The sequence below is a fragment of the Bacillus rossius genome, chromosome 5 (genome assembly GCF_032445375.1).
Source record: "Bacillus rossius redtenbacheri isolate Brsri chromosome 5, Brsri_v3, whole genome shotgun sequence".
NCBI lineage: Eukaryota > Metazoa > Arthropoda > Insecta > Phasmatodea > Bacillidae > Bacillus > Bacillus rossius.
In genome coordinates, this window is record NC_086333.1 from 67928941 (window position 1) to 67948619 (window position 19679).

General features: G+C 39.1%; 1 protein-coding gene and 1 long non-coding RNA gene across 4 annotated transcripts in view; both read left to right on the top strand.

Annotated features, from left to right (window-relative positions):
- Positions 1-4888, top strand: part of LOC134531956 (general transcription and DNA repair factor IIH helicase subunit XPB) — a 34640-nt gene extending 29752 nt beyond the window's left edge. For all 3 annotated transcript variants that reach the window (XM_063368053.1, XM_063368054.1, XM_063368052.1), the window contains 2 exons: positions 2053-2178; positions 4684-4888. In XM_063368053.1, the coding sequence (XP_063224123.1) occupies positions 2053-2178; positions 4684-4806 (249 nt within the window). In that variant the 3' untranslated portion in view covers positions 4807-4888. The remainder of the gene's footprint in view (positions 1-2052; positions 2179-4683) is intronic.
- A 5423-nt stretch (positions 4889-10311) lies between these two features.
- LOC134531957 (uncharacterized) lies at positions 10312-18285 on the top strand. Its single transcript, XR_010075100.1, has 2 exons — positions 10312-11488; positions 16638-18285. It is a non-coding gene; the product is annotated as an uncharacterized LOC134531957 (long non-coding RNA).
- The last annotated feature ends 1394 nt before the right edge of the window (positions 18286-19679 follow it).

The following is a 19679-nucleotide window of genomic DNA, read 5'->3' on the forward strand; positions in this document are numbered from 1 at the left end:
ATCTTCTGTAGGAAACACACCCTCCCCTTCCCCCTCACCCCTTTACACCATCCCTTCCAATCCCTTCAGAATGTCTTGTACACAGAAGCGGCAGGGATTATGTTTGCAAAAAGTCTGTATTTAATGTTGGATTACACAAGTGCTAACTGTAATCATGTCTTTCATACTAACCTGACATGTGTGTTTTACGTATTAAATAACATTAATATATATGAATTTATGACTTGTTTTAAGGAAAACATCAAACAATCAACTTAAGAAAAATGCATTGAAAGCAATTAAATATTATAAACCAAAAAATTAAATGTAAATTTTTCTTTTCTCAAGCAAAATCTTTACTTAAATTTCTGTGAGTAAATGTGAGATTTTAGTGTGACAGTTTACTTTTAAAACTCAATTAAAAGGAAACTTACTCATAAAAAAAGATTTTTTAATCGTTGTTCTGGACCCCGTCGTTCACAAAATCCTGGCTACGGCCCTGCATTTTGTCTCCCGAGTACAGCTGGTCACCGCCTCTCAGCTGGCGTGCTTGCGCACTGATCGCAGCCCATGCCAAACCAAGCCCCAGATGGCCTGTGCCTATCCCGAAAAACGGCTACTAGACATTTTTATACAAGTCAAACATGCAACAACTTCCAAAACATATCAAAACTAGCAGTAAAACAAGCGAGAACCTAATCATTTAGTGAATTAACTAGAGAAGACGTTCATAATGGCTAAAAGGTCATGTTTAGTACCGTAACGTATCAAAAGACTGCTAACAAGTGTTTCACAAACTCACTGTTGATTTAACCAAAGCATTGCAGTCACAGATAAGAAGCAACAAAAAAAAAAGTCTTAACACCAGAACATTAAACTTAAAACATAATGCAGTTTAAGACTGAGCCTTAAGGAGCCTGGTGTACTTGGGGGTGTGTTTGTGTTAGTGAGGTGGGATAAGTGCTACACTCGCTGGTGCTTTGATCTGAATTGGCACGCAGTCTTCACGTCATGCACAGGCAACTGTGAGCTTTGAGCGGTAACTGTAATATTAATTATAAGATAAAGTTGTATTGCAAATCTTTTGAGAGCTTTCAAGAATCTCTACCAATAGTTTCATGCCTGAAAACACAGTTGTTTAAAAACTAATTACAGAAACATGACTACTCATCCGCCCTCAGCGTGTCCTTAAATGTTTATCGTAAGCAGACCCCACTTTGATATCTTGAGTAGTTTTCAAATTGCGTGGTTGTTTCTGAAAATCTGCACACCTGGGGTGGCAAGTGCTTTAATTGTTGGTGTTTTGTGGATTATCTTCGATGGTTGTGCGTACACTCCACCGGCATTGGGTGCCGGAGGCAGCAATGTGATACATGCTTTGTGCGTGAGGACGTGTCATTGCATGTGCTTACTAGGCCTGTGCGAATATCAGTTTTTTTAGTTCGAATTGAATATGTGTGTGACCTACATTATTCTCGAATACAATTGAATCCAAATAGTAAGAATGATAATTAGAATCCCACTAAATTTTATTTTCACATAACGAATACTTAGTGAAAGTAAATGTGTAGTGTAGTGTCTTCTGGAAAATTAGAAAAATAATACTGAAGTGAAAGGTTGGTTAGGTTAAGTCAGCTACAATAATTATAGATTATAGGTAAGATTTAGTTGAAATCTTCAAATTTTTTGAAAGAAAAATGTAAATTATTATTTCTCGTGGTAATCAAAACAGGATCTGCAAAAAAATTATTTTAATAAACTGTGCAAAGCAAATATATAAGGCAAGTGCAGTATGTGTGAAGAAATTTTTAGAGGGTAGGTAAAAATGAATGCAGTTATAAACTATATTTAAATGTCATCTTGATCTTTAAAAAATAAAAAAAATAAAAAATAAAAATTAAAACGAGATAATCTTTCGTGATCCCGAAATGTGTACAGTATATATTTTTTCGAAGTGTTACTATTTGAAACTGAATGGAATACGAGTAATAACCTATTTGTTGTGATGTTGGGAAATCCTGTTATTGGCACAGGCGTAGTGTTTGACCCGAGTGTCGGTGCCGTGCCCTGCAGGAACCAGACATCATGTACAGCACCCGGGAGGAGCAGGGCCAGCTGCTGCAGCAGGTTCTGGCCGCCAGCGACATAGACGCCGACGAGGAGCGCATCCCGGGGGAGGGGCCCCGCTCCGGCCTGACGGTATGTGGCCACTCCCTCGGCTCTTTAGTTCTGATTTGTCGGGGCCTTTTTCATCTCTCATCTTGGATTTGATTTGTTCTTTCTACGATTAATATTTTTTTAAAAAATATCTACCCTAATTGAGTTGAGTTATGTGGTATGTTCTCCCACCATTTCATTACAATAAACAGTGTAAATTATTAAATAATAAAATTGTTAGTGGTGTTCGCAAATTTTTACATAATCTCTTACAGTAATTATGATTTTTATTTTTGTTTGGACATATTTGTGGTCATTTAACATACTGTCATGATTTTGTTTATGTTTGGGCCAGTTAAATATTAAGGCACTGCTGTTGGACCTGCCTAACATAAACCCAATAATAGTGTACAAGAACTCTTGATTATTCTAGTACTACTAAGCATATAAATTATAGTATCAGGATTGTGCTAAGTCTCATGGATTCCTATAAATGATGTTAGCAATGATCACATCGGACCACAGGAAACAGTTTTTATTTTATTTCATGTGCATAAAAATTGGGGAAAAGACCTAATGAAATTCATACATGTCTTCAAATAGTTTGTGTCATAATTAGTTATTGTTTATCATAGAAGGCTACTACTGAAAAACGTGTTATGTTAAAGACTGTTCAGGAAAAAATATATGGTGTTGTGGTTTTGATGGTTCTTTGTTTAGAACACAAGAGTTCCGTTACTACAATCCGGATAATTTTGAGCGAGTAATGTGCAAAGATTATTGTGTGAAAACGAAATATTTTTTGTGAAGTTTTGTGTTGATTTAGTGTGAAGGGGACACAGCTAGGAAGATATGTTCTCCAGCGCCGGCCGCCTTCCTCGCTCTCCTTCTCCACCCCTCCACTCCCACTCTAGTGTTATGACATCTCTTTTTTTTCTGTTTCACCCCTGTTCTGCATGGTGCATGTGCTGTCGCACCTGCGTTAGGCATGTGTACATATGTTGGTGAGGCCTCCGCCTCTTTCGTGGTCAGATTTTGTAGCTGTGTGTTTGTCTTGTTAAAGGTCATAAGTGTGGTGCTGACCTACGTGACAGGAACTTTAGGCTTTGCACGGCCAAGTGTTGCTAAAGTTTTCATGAGTTGTTGTGTGTGTGTGTGTGATGTACATGATGGCTGCTGATGTACACGATGGCTGCACTAAAGTAACGTTATTGATACTTCAAGTGCCTTATTCTATTTTTCTGTTTTGTTTCGGTAGCCATCATTTAAATCTAAACCATAATTTTTAAGACCATGTGTTGTAATGTAATTTTGTGCACTAAAGTCGACGAACAACCACGAGGCCATGCAGGGTTTGTGCGTGTCCCGGACGCTTGTAAATTTTGGTTTGTTTTATTTCTATTTCTTTTTTCTTTCACGTCAATTCATTACTGCTTTGTAAAGCATTAGTTTGATTTGTTCACATTTCATGCAGGCTTCTGGGCCTGGTGTGGGCTTTCTGTTGTGGCCATTGAACACGCTTGTATGTGGCGTTTTAAATTCTTTTGCAACACTGTTGGGTGTCATTTGGTTAACGTATTTTTTTTTGTTGTAATTTAATACTCCATACTCTAGAGTTTGGCTGGCTCGTATATTCCTTTAATGTTTCACCCCTTTCGTAGTAACATTGTAACATAAATGTTTGAGATCTTTAAACGCATGTGGTGTGTCATAATCATAATTTTTTATGATCTTGGAACTTATATTGAGTGTAATGCATTTCATATATGCGTTATATTATATCCCTTATTATTGTCTATTACAATTTTTATGTAAGTATTTATGTATGTAACTAGTAATCTGATGCAGACACAAAGTTCATATATTTATTTAAATTGTATGAATGTATAACTGTGATATTGAGTTTTTTATTGGCAATGTTAGTATTTTCTGAATTAATTTTATTGCAAGTAATTTATTTAATTTACATATTCACAACTTGTATCTTTGAAATTATTACGTTATTTCATTTTTAGAACCTTACAATCTGTTGTGTGCAACTTGCAAGCACGTGGTGCTAAGAATGTTCTTTAATATCATACATAGTAATGAATAATCATAACCGAATAAAACAAAACTTTCAACTGTTTATCTTTACATTTATTTTCAAACTTTTTGTTAATTTATACAAAAATTTGCTCTGCAAATTTAAATTACTAGAACTCTACATTAAAGACATTGTCTCGTCGCATAACCTCAAAATGTATTAAAAGAGGCATATTAAAGTTAATGATGAGGCAAACTTTTAGTGCTATATTATTCTGACCTCTTAAGTGGAAAATGTCGTAAGCTGTTTTGTCTTAAACAGTTTTTACTGAATTTATCTATAGTAAAGCCAAATCTATTAATATTAATAGACTATTATAATTTTGTGCACTTTTCTAAATTTTTAAGACTTTCACATTCTCTTGTAAAATGCCATTTAATGTCTCCTGTTCTTTTGTGTATTCATTAATGGTTTGATTCTAACTGTACTAAAAACTGTTTGGTATGTTTTTTTCCCCCCAGATGAATCGCCGTGTTGGCAACATGAGCTCTATGTCGGGTGCTGATGATGCTGTGTATCTGGAGTATAGAAAACATGCTAACTCAAACATCAAACATCCTTTGTTCAAGAAGTTCAGAGGCTAGAAGGCCTTACTTTCTTTTTGTATCATTGTATTATATGTACATTATTTTGTATAATTAAACTACTATTTTTACTTATGGGTCATACTGATAAACATTAATTATGATTAATACATTACATCCAGTCACTCCTTTAATCCACTTGAGTCTCAAATTATGTGTGTGTTCATTGAACCCTAAATATGAGAAAAAATAGTGGGTATTCAGAAAACTATTTGAATGTGCAAACATGGTAATCTTGTAGTATCATTTATTTATCTGCGTGAAATATTGGCTAAATCATCAATATTTTCATGAGAGGCAGGTTCAATAAGAAACCATATATCACGCATATAGAACTCTCAGTAGCTTCTTGTATGGAAAACCAGAATTTCATTCTAATTTTTTTAAAAATTTTTTTTTTAATATATTTTTTTTTTTTTTAAATTTCAGCTCCATTCCATCCATGTAGACCCTGCCTCAAGCAGGAAGCTCATGTCGAGTTTCATCATTTTCTCACTTGTGATGAATAAAATTTGACAACATAAAATTTATTGGGAAGATCACAAGCATAAGGTTACTGTGTGCTGTGTGTCGTTGACAGCATGTGGTTTTCTAAAGCCCCTATGACCGTCTAATCCAACCATGATAAACAAAATGAAGATAGTAATACATTTTATTGATGTAAATGGACTTCTTTGAACAACAAGAACAAAGCTCCAAAAATTCTCAAGGGAATATTTTAATAGTTCAACCTTACTGTCCACACTCACATTTTACTAACCAAATTTTATTGGAAGGTCTGCGAAGAATCCAAAGGTTTAAGATAACATCTTCTCAGCTTAAGGGTCGTCCATTAATCACGTGATTTTTTTTAGCAAATTTTAACCCCCCCTCCTCCCTAGTGATTTGTGGTGAGGTTTCAGACTTACCCCCCCCCCCCCCCCCCCCATAAAAATCACGTGTATTTTTTTGGTACAAAATATTTTTAAAAATTTCAGAATATTACCTTTAAATATAGGTATAATATAATTTAATTCTGGAAAATTAAGCACAGTGATAAAAATGTCCAGACACACTTTTTAAGGTTGCAGGTTTATTCTCACTGGCATATAAATAATAAAGGAAAGGCTTATATGTGATTTACGCATGTATTCGGCGCCAAAATCACAGTCTTACTGGTGACTGGCAAGCCGAGCCGGGTGGTTCATGTTGCGGCGGGCGGGGATATTGTTGCCGCATCGCTTTTCGGTTTAGTAGAAATCGCGTATAAAAATAAATACACATGATATCTCTCTATACACCCCCCCCCCCCCTCCCTTGTGATATTTCGTGATTTTTCCCGAGCCCCCCCCCCCCCCCCCCTTTCGAGCCTCATGTGTTTAATCCCTTACTGAGGAAAGCTCAAAGCTGACTACCTTTCACTCACGATCACAGGGACGGCTTAGATTCACACGTCTACCCTATGGACTGTCTTGTGCGTCAGAAATTTTCTTCCAATTTTTTAGCACATTGTTTCAGGACATTTATGGGGTACAAGTTTATATTGATGACATCATTGTTTTTGGTAAGGACCAACATGAACATGATCAGAGTTTGAAAGGGTCCTTCAAAGGGCATTGGAAAACAATGTAACATTTAACTGGGATAAATGTAGGTTTCGCCTAAGCGAGGTCAAATACATAGGACATATCTTTGACAAAGAGGGAATAAAAGTTGACCTGAGTAAAGTCCAAGCCATAACTGACTTTTCGGAACCCAAGGGAGTGAGTGACTTGCAAAGGTTTATCGGGATGATAACTTACCTGGGAAAATTTGTTCCCGATCCGTCTGAACACACTGCGTTATTAAGGGAATTGTGCAAACAAGGGGCTATCTGGCAGTGGTTATAAGAACATCAAAATGCTTTTGAAAAAGTGAAAATTTTGTTAGCCACTACACCTGTATTACAGTTTTATAACCCTCATAAGCCTATACCATTTCAGTTGATGCATCCCAAAAGGGTTTGGGAGCAGTTCTGTTACAGTCTAGGGGTCCAGTGGCATATGCATCAAAATTACTGACACAGACCCAGCAGAACTATGCACAGATTGAAAAAGAACTACTAGCGGTAGTTTACGGCTGTGAGCGTTTTCACCAATACATTTTTGGGCATACTGTTGAGACAGATCATAAGCCATTGGAGGCAATATTTAAAAAAAACCTTGGATAGGTGCCCGTTACGATTATAGCGCATGAGAATCAAGTTATAAAATTATGACATTACCCTGAAATATATTCCAGGTAAAGAATTAGCAATAGCTGATGCCTTGTCTAGAGCTAGTGGCCCAGATACAAACTTTGAACTGCATGAACAAGAGATTGCAGCTCAACAAAGCTTGGTTGTACACCACATACAAGCATCTAACAAAACTTTGGGAAACCTTCAGTCTGAAACACTTAAGGATGAAACATTGATCCAACTCAAAGCAGTCATCTTAAAGGGTTGGCCTAATACAAATAAACAATTAATGCCCTGCGTGAAAGAATATTATTCATTTAAGGAAGATTTGACTATACAGTATGACCTAATATACAAAAAAACCCAATTCGTAATTCCCACATCCATGAGAGGGGCTATGTTAGACAAAATTCATTTACACTCACTTAGGGATTCATAAATGTAAGCTACGGGCTCATGTATGTGTTTTTTGGCTTGTCATGTCAAGAGACATAGAAAACAGAGTAAGCAATTGTCCTACATGCAGGGCAGTACAGCATGCTAATACTAAAGATAAAGAAATTCCAGGCAGACCATGGCAGATAGTAGCTATAGGCATATTTCACTTCCAGGGCAAAGATTACCTCTTGCTAGTTGATACATAGGTACTCGAAATACCCTGAATTTAGCCACCTTCCAAACCTCTCATCAACTCAAGTAATTGCACACCGTAAAGCTGTAATGGCTAGACACGGTATTCCGGAGATTCTCTACAGTGACAATTGTGCTGTTATATGATTATCCCATGCACAGAAAGTGAATTATTTAAATTTTAATAACATTTTAATATATTTATTGTTAATTGTTTATTTTCCCGTGTTTAATGCTCTATATTTGTAGTTGGACGTATCTACGTGTGCTACACTATATGACGTAGCCCGAGTTGACATGTGAGCAACAATTGGCAAGACCCCTCTAGGGCACTATTGACTTTAACGGCAAATGAAACTTTTCCCACGTATTTTATATAAAAGGATATTCATTGTTTGAAATTAACCTTTTAAATTTGTGACATTTTGGTATTTTCAGATGTATTGTTGAAAGTCAGTATTTGTTTTGAAGTGTAAATTGATGTTAACAATCTTTGTACTCCAGCCAATGAGAGGCCGAGTTACTTAAGTTAAGAGTTTTTAGAACTTAATTAAGAAAAAAAGTATGGAATGGTGACGGCGTTGATGAAATCGTCCGGGTTTCAATCCCAAATATATTTGACAATCTGCAAAGCTAAGTTAGATCATCCATGTGTAAGGATGTTTAAATCGTTGTTTAATTAATTGTATGTAATTACTATAGGGCACATCCGCACTGATGTGTAATTAGGAGTGAATCTTGACGTGAGTAAAACTGACTCATTATTCTCCGCCGTCAAAGACTGTTTCCTGCACCAAATGTAATTCTATCATATTATCTATGAATAAAAACATTGATCATCTTTCAAAACTAAGTAAAGCCCTCCAAAGACAAACATTTTAGTCAAATTAATATTCTACATACATATCACAGTTCATACCCAGAGGTGAAATGAGGCTGGAATCTCATGTTGTTCTACCCACACGACATACTGTGACGTCCCTCGGGCTATGGTCCCTAATTCCCTGTTGTGATCTATCCTGATTTACCCGTGTAGCTCTCGTCGGTGAGAGAGTGAGTTCAGGCCAACGTGACCGGGACCGGAAAATACGGGACCTGGAGGGAACGTTACGTAGGTAGGAGGAACGGTAGATGGTAACAAGGATAATACGATGGTGTTCGTTTTCACGAGCCCCTTTATTCCGTGAAGAATCCTGCCGCAGCCTGGCCGGCACGTCGTGGAACGAGCGTCCTCCCCGCCGCTACCCGGACTTCCGGAAATAACTCTTGGCCACAAAATGTGACCCGATGTGACAGAGAATGCAACCCCGTAGCGAATTGTACCGGTTACGAAAGTTCAGCAGTGCTACGCAGCACGTACGCGACCCGTCACGTAAGCGGAAAAGGTTCAGTAACTACACGTACTGACAGAGAGTTCGGCAGTTCGAAGAGGCACATACACGGCCTAAGACGTATGCAACTATAGTCCCGAAATGATACGTAAGGACAGAGAGAAGTCCAGCGGTACAACGAATGCTGATATAGAGCAGCTCGACTGTAAAGGCAGTCCCGTGACGCTTACACTGACTGCGAACTCGGAGCTAAGATCCACGTCTCCCGAGCGGAGCGGAGCGAGCGCGCGTCTGCTCGTCCCTATTCTTGACGCTGCCGGAATAATTCCGGTAGTGGAATGATCCGCAAGTTTCAACCCGCTAGACAGCTAAATGTCTATTCTTGAAACTGCTACTGCTGCTACCGGAATCAACATTGTCGGGTTTATGAAATGTCTTTATGGAAGTGTGGCTACGTTCAATATTGTGTTGACGTCACTGGTGGAAGGCCAATCACAACGAGGGAAGGACCATTTATTATTAAAAGTTAAATGTTTTCATTATACTCGTATCTTTTCTCTAGTTGATGAACGTGGAGGTTATGTAATATGTATAATAAATACAAAACTAATAATTAAAAATGAATGGTATGGCTTATATGAAAAAAAATCGGGGAAATATATTGTGTTATGAAATGAACAACTTTATTCAATGTTAGAAAAAGTACTACAAACATACAAATATTTGCGAAATTATTTACAAATTCATGTGTTTTTTTTTATTAAAATTTACAATTCTTATACCTTAAAAGTACTCGTTTTTTAGTTTATTGTTTCTGCTTACTTGATAGAATTTAAAATTCTTATCACTTAAAAGTAATTGTTTCTTAGTTTGTTTCTGCTTACTTTGCCGCAACTTTTTATGTTAGTGTAAAATTTGAGGTGAAAATAAATTTTATGCGGTGTTTCTTGATTCAGCAAACAATTGTGAATGTGCACATTAAGATTTTTATAACTGCAAGTCAATACAAAATTATAAAATTTTATGAACATCATCTGGCAATTATCTCATGGTGCGGGGGGAAATGGGTAAAAGTTCCGTATTGCGTATCCAAGTTAACCTGTGATCCTGTTGGCATGATCCTGTACACCTGATCCTGTGGTACATGATACTTATTTTTTTAGCAGTGGGCAGGCGCGTAGCGCCGACTCATTTCGCGCGACAGCGTGAAATGTGAAGTTATTTATCATATATGTAATTTATTTTTTACATCAGGTTTCGCGCTGTCGCGCGAAACAAGTCGGGGCTACACGCCTTCCCACTGATAAAAAAGATAAGCATCATATAACACAGGATCATGTGTACAGGATTATGCCATTAGAATCAAAGGTATATCTGGATACACCTGGATAAGCAATACAGAACTTTTACCAAAGTTTGTTATTTTTTGGTGTAGGGGCTTCTTGTAAACAATCTTATGAATTTATCAACAAAATCTTTCAACTATATCTTCTTTCATCATTTATTTAATAATACTTGTGTGGGTTTTCATCGGTGTGTGTTGTTTTCAATCATATTATTTGCGGGGTAGGAATGTTGGCTCTGTTTGCAAGATAGGGAAGGGTAAATAGAATAACCTTTATTTTCACAATCACTTATCATTGTGGGAAATTCATATATAAATGGACTCATTTCGAATACTTTTCAATTCCGGGATGGATGTACTTTTAACGAATACATGTGCATAATCTAACTACCACTATAGTTTTGTTCCATCAAAACATGACACACAATTGCAATATTTGGTGTCAAAAACGAATTACGTAATATGGAAACTGTTACCGGTATTGTATTTATCACAATATACGTAAAATAAGCCACAAATTTATACACAGCAAAAATTTCAATGTTTTTAACACTAAGTAGGTACCATATTAAGTACTTAATGGAAAATGGTAAATATAACTTTCAATATAATATTTAAATACCTGCCATTGCAAATCACACAAACAAATGTAATAATACTTAAAACATTAAATATTAGTTAAATTGTTACAAAAGTTTTCTCGCCACGCACACACGAATTTTGAAGGTTGAAAGCATCACATGGCGTATTTTTATCTGAATAATCACATAACATAATGAGGCGAATAAGTTATTTCTGGTTTTAAATGAAGTAATCTAATATAAGTATATAAACACACGCATTATTAAACGAGATATGTAGCTAACCTAAACTAACCAAACAAACAAACGATTTAAATATTTTTCAGAACCATAACAGAGACTCCATTTTGGACAAATCATGGTTTCAAAGAACAAAAAACGCTCAAATCTCTACCGGAATTGTGATTCCGCCAGCTCACGAGGTGGCGGAATATATCCGGTAGTTTGTGACGTAATTCCGATACAAAATTCCACTAGCGAGTGTTCAAGAATAGGGTTTAGCAAATTTCTGGTGGAATCAAGTAATTCCGCTAGTGGAATTCTTCCAGCAGCGTCAAGAAAAGGGCCCCAGAGGGAGCACCGGCGGCTGGCGTCAAAAGTAAATGTATACGTAGGAGTGGCGCCCAGTATCAACTACCAATTCAATGAGTTCAAACACATAATTAGAAGGAGCACTACACAATGGTCCTCAATTTTCCTCTTGAGAATTCAAGGACTTTTCCATGTGTTGGGATTTTAAACATAAAACTTTGAGCCATATGTACCCGCAGTTCAACGGACTAGCAGAACACCATATACAAACTATCAAACAAATGTTAAAAAAAAAGCATGTTGCTGATCGCAAGGACATCATGCTAGCTCTTTCGGAGTATCGAAATACACCGATTGATACCACAATGCCTTCACCGGCCCTGCTGTTATTTAGCAGACGCCTGAGAGGCTTGCTACCCTCTACAGCTGACATATTTATTCCTCAAATACAGCCTAACATAGAGCAGAATTTGTATACTAGACAACAAAAACACTATTACGACTACCACTCTTAAGGAAGGGAGTCTAGTAAAAGTTAGGAACAGGAATACATGGCAAAGTGGACATATTGTGACTCGGACAGACCACGGTCATATCGGATAAGGGTTGACACTGGTCATGAGGTAGAAAGGAATCGAAGAGATATAATCAGGGATAGCATAAATCAGCCTCTGGTCATTGCAGGCAGTGGCGTAGCCAGAATTTGTGTATGGGGGGTGTTAAGAAGCATGCCCCCCCCCCCCCGTATTAAACCGGGCGGTCCGGGGGTCCTCCCGCGAGAAAATTTGGATTTTAAGGTGTAAAATAGTGCTATTTTAGCAGTTTTCGGTACTTAAATTTAAATATTGTAATGTTAAAATTTTTATTAATTTTAATATGAAATTTGTTTGAGTGATGAATAAGAAATTAATTTAAGATTTGGTGCTGAACCCCTAACCCTCCCCCCCCCCCCTTTCCTGGCTAGGCCCCTGATTGCAGGTGACATAGAAGAACCTAGTGGAGACACTCAAACAGTTGATAAATATGAATCACAAAACCCACCTGTGCATGAACAACTCTCATGTGAATTAGTAAAGGATTGTGATGATAATTCACAAGAAGCGTTTAGAGGATTTGAAGAAAGACATAGGCTAGGCAATAATGAAAATGATAAACAAAGGAATTTTGTTCAAAATGGTGAGAGAGTAGTAAGGCTGTGTTCCAAATAGGTAAACATGCGTGCTCACGTACTCGCTCTCGGAAGTGACGTCACGAGAGTGTTGTTCCATATAGTCGAGTGCGAGCACGAGAACGAGTGCGCATATCGAGTGCGTTTGAATGCATGCTCGTTGCGTACTCTCGTAACCATTGTTTGTTTACGTTTACGTCTGGACTATTGATCTAAAACAATGGCATATGAACAATGCACGTTTCATTGTAAGTACATGTTCGTAATTAAACAACACGCGATGCCTTCATGTGTACCCCCAGTACCAATCATTGCTGCAAGGATCGTGTTATAATTAAGGTTATGTTACCCGTCTCCTGTTTATTGCCTGGACAATGCGACGTAACCGTTGCTGCCGTAAACGTCTCTGTTGTTGGTTTACTACCATTAGGGCCGCAATTGCTCCTACTGCGTGTTCCATTGTCACAAATCAAAACCTACACATAAACACACGTCGCCGCTTACCACATGGGTGTGTTTACTTTGGAGTATGGTTGTGTTCCAAATGGCGAGCACGCATGGAGCATAATTGTTGGTGTGAGTATGAGCACGAGTGCAAGTGCGAGTGCGGATTATTTGGAACACAGCCTAAGGTTACCAAAGTATTTAAAGGACTATGTGTGTAAAATATAAAAAAAAAAAAAAATGATAAAGCCAATTTGTTACCATTTTGTAAACCTTGTGTGTTAATAACTGTATTGTTTTAAATGAGTGGATTAATTATCAGCATCCTGAAAGGTGCACTGAACTGCATTTTGATATGACATGTCTGTTTTAACTTTATATTGTGAGAGAGATGTTATTTCTCTATGTGTTTAGTGCATGTATCTAAGCACTTCCGGTATTAAACCAGTTGGCCATAGACAAAAAGTGGCAATATGGCTTATTATTACTTAACCTGCAATTGGGCTTTCACCCGGTGGCAAGAACTCCCACTCACTCCCCTCTCCCCCCCCCCCTCCATCAGCTTTCTCCTCAGCTCCCTCCCATCCCTGACCTCCACCATTTCCTCCCCCAGCCCATTCCACTCCCTCCCCGTCCTCACCAGGAAGGTGTTCCGCCCTCTCTCTGTCCGCCTCCACACCCTCTGGAGCTTACATCTGTGGTCTCTTCGTCCTCTGTACTCCCCTCTATGTACTTTGCTTCCCAATTGCCCCCATCCCCCTTCCCCCTTCAGCACCTTGAACATCCTGACCAACCTTTCCACTCTTCTTCTCCTCTGTAACGTTTCCCACCCCAACTCCTTAATCATTTCCGTTGGGCTATGCAGTTTCCCATCCTGCCCCTCCCTCCTTCTCCACATTCCCATCACCCACCTAGCCGCTCTGCGCTGCACCCCTTCCAGCTCCTTCACCTCAGTCACCAGGTAGGGGTCCCAGACCGCCGCCGCATACTCCAACATTGGCCTGACCAATGTGGAGTATGCCTTCTCCTTTGTCCTCCTCCCAGCTCCCTGCAGGGTCCTACCAAGCAACCCCAGCGCCTGCCTTCCCCTCCTGACCACCCCCTCTATGTGCTCCGCCCATCCTAGGTCATTTTTCAGTGTCACCCCCAGGTACTTATATCCTGCTGCCTCTCTTATCTCCTGCCCCTTCCAGTAATATACATTTCGTGTGACTTTCCTCCTCTTTGTAAATCTGACAACTTTTGTCTTACCAACATTCAAGGACATTCCATTTTTCTCCGTCCATTGCTCCAACCTTATCAAGTCCTCTGTTAAACATCCCCCTTCCCCCACAACCTCATACACTACACAGTCATCTGCAAATAGCCTCCATCTGGCTTTCATGCCCTCCCCCAGATCGTTTATCATAATTGTGAACAACAGAGGCCCCAGCACACTCCCCTGTGGCACCCCCGACGTCACTTCCCCCTCCTCGGAGCTTTCCTCACCCACTCTCACTCTTTGTCTTCTATTCCTCAGGAAATCACCCACCCAGTTTACCACCCTTCCATCCCTCACCAGCAACTCAACCTTTTCCATTAACCTCCTATGGGGGACCTTATCAAACGCCTTTTCAAAATCTATAAAGATTGCATCTATCTGCTTCCCCCCGTCCACCGCTTCCACCAGGTCTTCCAACAGCCCAGCCATCTGGGTCTCGCATGAGAACCCCATCCTGAATCCATGCTGCCTGTTATCCACCCACCCCAGATCTTCCATTTCCCCCTTTACGTACCTTCCTACCAACCTCTCCATCACTTTTCCTACACAGGACGTCAAACTGACCGGCCTGTAACTTCCTGGCTCCGCCTTATCATTTCCCCCCTTGTAGATGGGAACTACCACTGCCTCCTTCCATTCCATTGGTAGTTTCCCCTCCTCCAGAGACTGCTTGAAAACCTCCAACAGGTACTTCCCAATCTCCCTATCACCCAACTTCAAATGACTATTCCCTATACCATCTGGCCCAGCTGCCTTTCTCCCTTTCAACCTCCTGATCACCTTAATTACATCTGTCAGTCGCAGCTCAAAGGCCTTCCTGCCCATTAAACTGTCGTCCTCTTTACCCTCCCATGCCTCCCCCTTTGTAAATACTGCCAGATATTGCTCCTGCAGTAAGTCTGCCTTTTCCCTGTCCTCTGTATATTCCTGCCCCCCTCCTCCTCTGAGAACCCCTATTCCCTCCTCACCCTTCACTCTTCTTATGTATCTGTAGAGCTCCGCCCCATTTACCGTCCCCCCTTCCCCCATCAGCTGTTCCATGTAAGCATCCCTTGCTTCCCGCGATTTCCTCCCTAGTTCCTTCCCAAGCGCCTTCATTTCCGCCTCTATCTCCTCTCCCCCAAGCTTCCTTGCCCTCGCATGCAGCCTCCTACATTTCCTTTTCAACACTTTCAACTCCCTTCCATAGTAGGGAGGGTCACCTCCTTGGCCTACCCTCCTCTGAGGTACAAAACGTGTAGCCATCTGCAGCAGAATATTTCTTAAGGCAGCCCATCTACCTTCGAGGTCCTCTATATCTACCCATCTACTGTATTCCCCCTTCAGGAATGCCTCTGCCCCCACTCTATCAGCCTTACCCCAACAGTTTACCACGTTTCCCCTCCTTACCCTTTTCTCCCTCCAGCCCACGTCTAACTCCACTACTGGGATCCTGTGATCACTGATGCCCTCCATTACCACACTTCCCCTGACCGCCTCCATTGGTCTCACAAGTACCACATCCAACAGGTTCCCGTCATCCTGCTCTCCTCTCCTGGCACCTTTTCTGGTGCTTTCAGTCACCACCTGCTCCAGTCCTCTGTTTGCCAGTTGAGATGCCCATCTCTGTTCCCTTGACCCCATCCCCTCCGGCCCCTTTTCCCATGCCACCCCTGGCATGTTCAGATCCCCCGCCACTATCACCCACTTGCCTTCCCCTAGCATGTCCAACCTGTCCTGCACCTCCCGTATGGCTTCATCCCCTTGCCCTGGTGGCCGGTACACCGCAATCAGCCGTACATTTTTCTCTCCTACCTGGAACTGCATCTCCAATAACTCCGCTCTCCCCCCAACCCATACAACCCTACCACAGAGTCCCTCTCGCATGCACACCATTACCCCTCCTCCATTCCTGTTCCTGTCCCTTCTAAATATTTCAAAGTGTGCTCTCTTCAGTTCCCCATCTCTAATTTCCTCGTCCAACCATGTCTCCACCGCTACAATGATATCCGCCCCATAGGCTTCCACCCTGCCCCAGAACTCCTCCACCTTCTTATATATACTTCTACAGTTTATAACTGCGACTTTTACATATTGGCATTTTCCCCTTTGCGCCTCTGTCCCTTCCGCCCTGATACGAGTGCCCCTTCCCCTTAGAACCCCGATTTCCAGCACTCTTGCAGCCCTATCCAACTCCACCCCCCTCTTTCCTCCTTCCTCGCTCCCCGTCCAACCAATCTGAGTTTTGTTGACTTTAGCTGTCACCTCCTCCCTAGCATTGCTATCGGCTCTATATTCACAATCACCCCCCTTCTCTCCACCTTCCTCACTATCTAGTTGCTATCTTGTGGTTATTGTTTACAGTTCATAATCCACTATAATCAAATACTGTAGAGTATTTGCTATAATCCAGATCATAACAATATGGAGGTGACGAGCGATGATGTGGAAGATCCGGAGACCGTGCTAGTGGAAGAGGAGTTGTCAAGCTACGGGATTGAAAAGGTGTTCGTTTGCGAGGGGAGCTACATTGATGTGACGGCGGAGGATAAAGTGAACGTGACTGTAGGGAGGCTCTGACATTGTTTGCAGAGTTGTCGACTAGAGGCTTGTGTGAGCGGGTAGCCGGATGGGCTGAAAATATTATTGTGGATATAGAGAGTGAGGTGGAAGTGTCGTCGGCGAGGATGCTGAGTAGAAATATATTTCATGGTATTATTATGGCAAGGAGAGATTAGATGTGAATTTTTTTAAAATTGTTTTTGTAGAAGATTAAATAGATTTTATAAAGTATTATCTTTTTTATTTTTAATATTTATTTCAAATTAATATCATTACTTTTAAAAATATACTATTTTGATTTGATATGAAGTGCATCTCGTAGCGGCAGTAATGACTGAGGTGAGTGTTGTAACTGCATGATATACGCTATAACGATCAGACATCAAGTTGAAACATAAAATGTTATGTATTGGATATGGTTTCTCTCATGAAGAGGGGGGGCACATCTAATACTGTATAAATGTAAATCGGAATATTTGTATGTAGTATGATTTTATCGCGCACGATAAAGGCTGCGTGTGTTTATCTTTCATTACAAAGGTAAATATGTAGTTTAGCGGTATTTATGAAGAAAAAAAATGTTAAGAATCCGAAAATACTTTTATTATATGCTCTTTAACTTCCTCTTTTCATTAAACCCGGCGGAGATAAGAAATTCCAAATACTTTAGGAGATATCGCCGTTCTTATTTTGCAATACAAGACCTGTGCAATCATTCGACTGCCATTTTTTTTTATTTTGCCGTGTGTTCGTGAATGCCTAATTAATTAAAATGGTCAATTAGGTCAGGTCAGTTACATTTTAAACACTTTCAAACTAAGCGGACATTTAAAATAATGTGAATTAATTTTAATGGTTGTTTTTTAAAGTATTTATAATGTAACTGACCTGACCAAACAAACCGGGACAAAGGATGAACAGTAGGAACTCACGTAATTTTTTTTTACTTATTACTTGCGCAACAATATCCAAATAACAAATAAAACATTAAAATTTGAAACGTTAAAAACTCACCTAAGTTAGAGGCGGGTACAATTCCTTTGCCATTAGTAGAAAATGATGTAGTCGTTCACCTACATTGCGAAAAAAAAAAATCATACACGTAAACAAGAAACAATGTTGAACACCGCATGAATGCACAGGATTGTGATGAAAATTTAAAAAAAAATCGATATCTCCTAAAGTATTTGGAATTTCTTATCTCCGCCGGGTTTAATGAAAAGAGGAAGTTAAAGAGCATAGAATAAAAGTATTTTCGGAATTTTTAACTTTTTTTTTAACAAATATCGCCCAACTATGAAAATTAAAAAAAATTGATATCTCCTAAAGTATTTGCAATTTATTATCTCCACCGGGTTTAATGAAAACAGGAAGTTAAAGAGCATAGAATAACAGTATTTTCGGATCTTTAAATGTTTTTTTTTTTTTTTTTTCACAAATACCGCCCAACTACATACCTATTTAGTATTTACTGAAATAGAGGAAAAAAACAAAAAGTGCTGAATCTATAACACATTAACACAATACTATGACTAATGCTTTATAATGTTTCATGATTGCTCAGTGTGTGCGAGCCCGGAGTGAGAAAATAATAAAATGGTGACGAACAAGCCGAACTCTTGCTTTAAACTGAGTGCAATGAAATTGGTTTTGGTAGCAATATCTCTACTTTTATTATACTATTGAGTAAAAAATGGTCATAAACCCCAAAAAAATTAAAAAAAAAAAGTCTTCACGATCGTTAAAAGTAAAACATTACAGTTAATAGGGATAAGAAAGTTTTTGGGAGAGGGGAAGATATTTTGCAGGACTTTCCAGAGATGCCTGCTAGATGGCCAGCTTCAGAGCTGCAACTCTCAAAACCTCTCCGGGAACTGTCTCGCCATTAGCTCGCAAAATCTGTTTTTCGACCTGCAGGCTTATACATGAGCCGGCTGACTATTTAGTAGTAACAAGAAAGTATTTAAGTAACACTCAATTTAATTTTCAGACTATTCTGACGTATGACATTTTTTCGCCATGCTTTTAAGTAACATGATTATGTAGGTCCGAGCGCAGTTTTCAGGTTCAGGAGTAAAGATCGGGTCAATGATTGGCCGCAAACTCTTTTTGTTTTTTTTTAAGGAAAATATCTTAATTTTTTTTACTCAAAATTGATTGAAAAATCCTCAAAATATCATAAAAGTGAGTCTTTCGAGGTAAAAAAAAAGGTAAATATTTACTTGGGCGGTATTTCCGAAAAAAAATGTTAAAAATCCGAAAATACCTTTATATAATGCTCTTCAACTTCCTCTTTTCATTAAAAGCGGCGGAGATTAGAAATTCCAAATACTTTAGGAGATATAGAATTTTTAAATTTCTTCATATGTAGTTGAGCGGTATTTGCGAAAAAAAATGTTAAAAATCCGAAAATACATTTATTATATGCTCTTCAACTTCCTCTTTTCATTAAAAGCGGCAGAGATTAGAAATTCCAAATACTTTAGGAGATATCGAATTTTTAAATTTCAGCACAAAACCAGCGCATTCCTGTGGCGCGCGTGGACCATTGTTTCTTGTTTACGTACGAGTATTTTTTTTTTATTGGATAATGATGTCACGTGATTGTTCGTGATAGGCCAGAATTCAAATTAACTAATACGTGATTATTTAGTTCAATTATTGTTTAAAACGGTGTTTAATTACCGCCTCCAACTTAGGTGAGTTTTTAACGTTTCTAATTTTAAAGTCTTATTTGTTATTTTGATATTGTTGCGCAAGTAATAAGTAACAAAAAAATTTACCTCAGTTGTTACTGTACATCCTTTGTTACGGGTTTGTTAGGTAAGGTCAGTTACATTATAA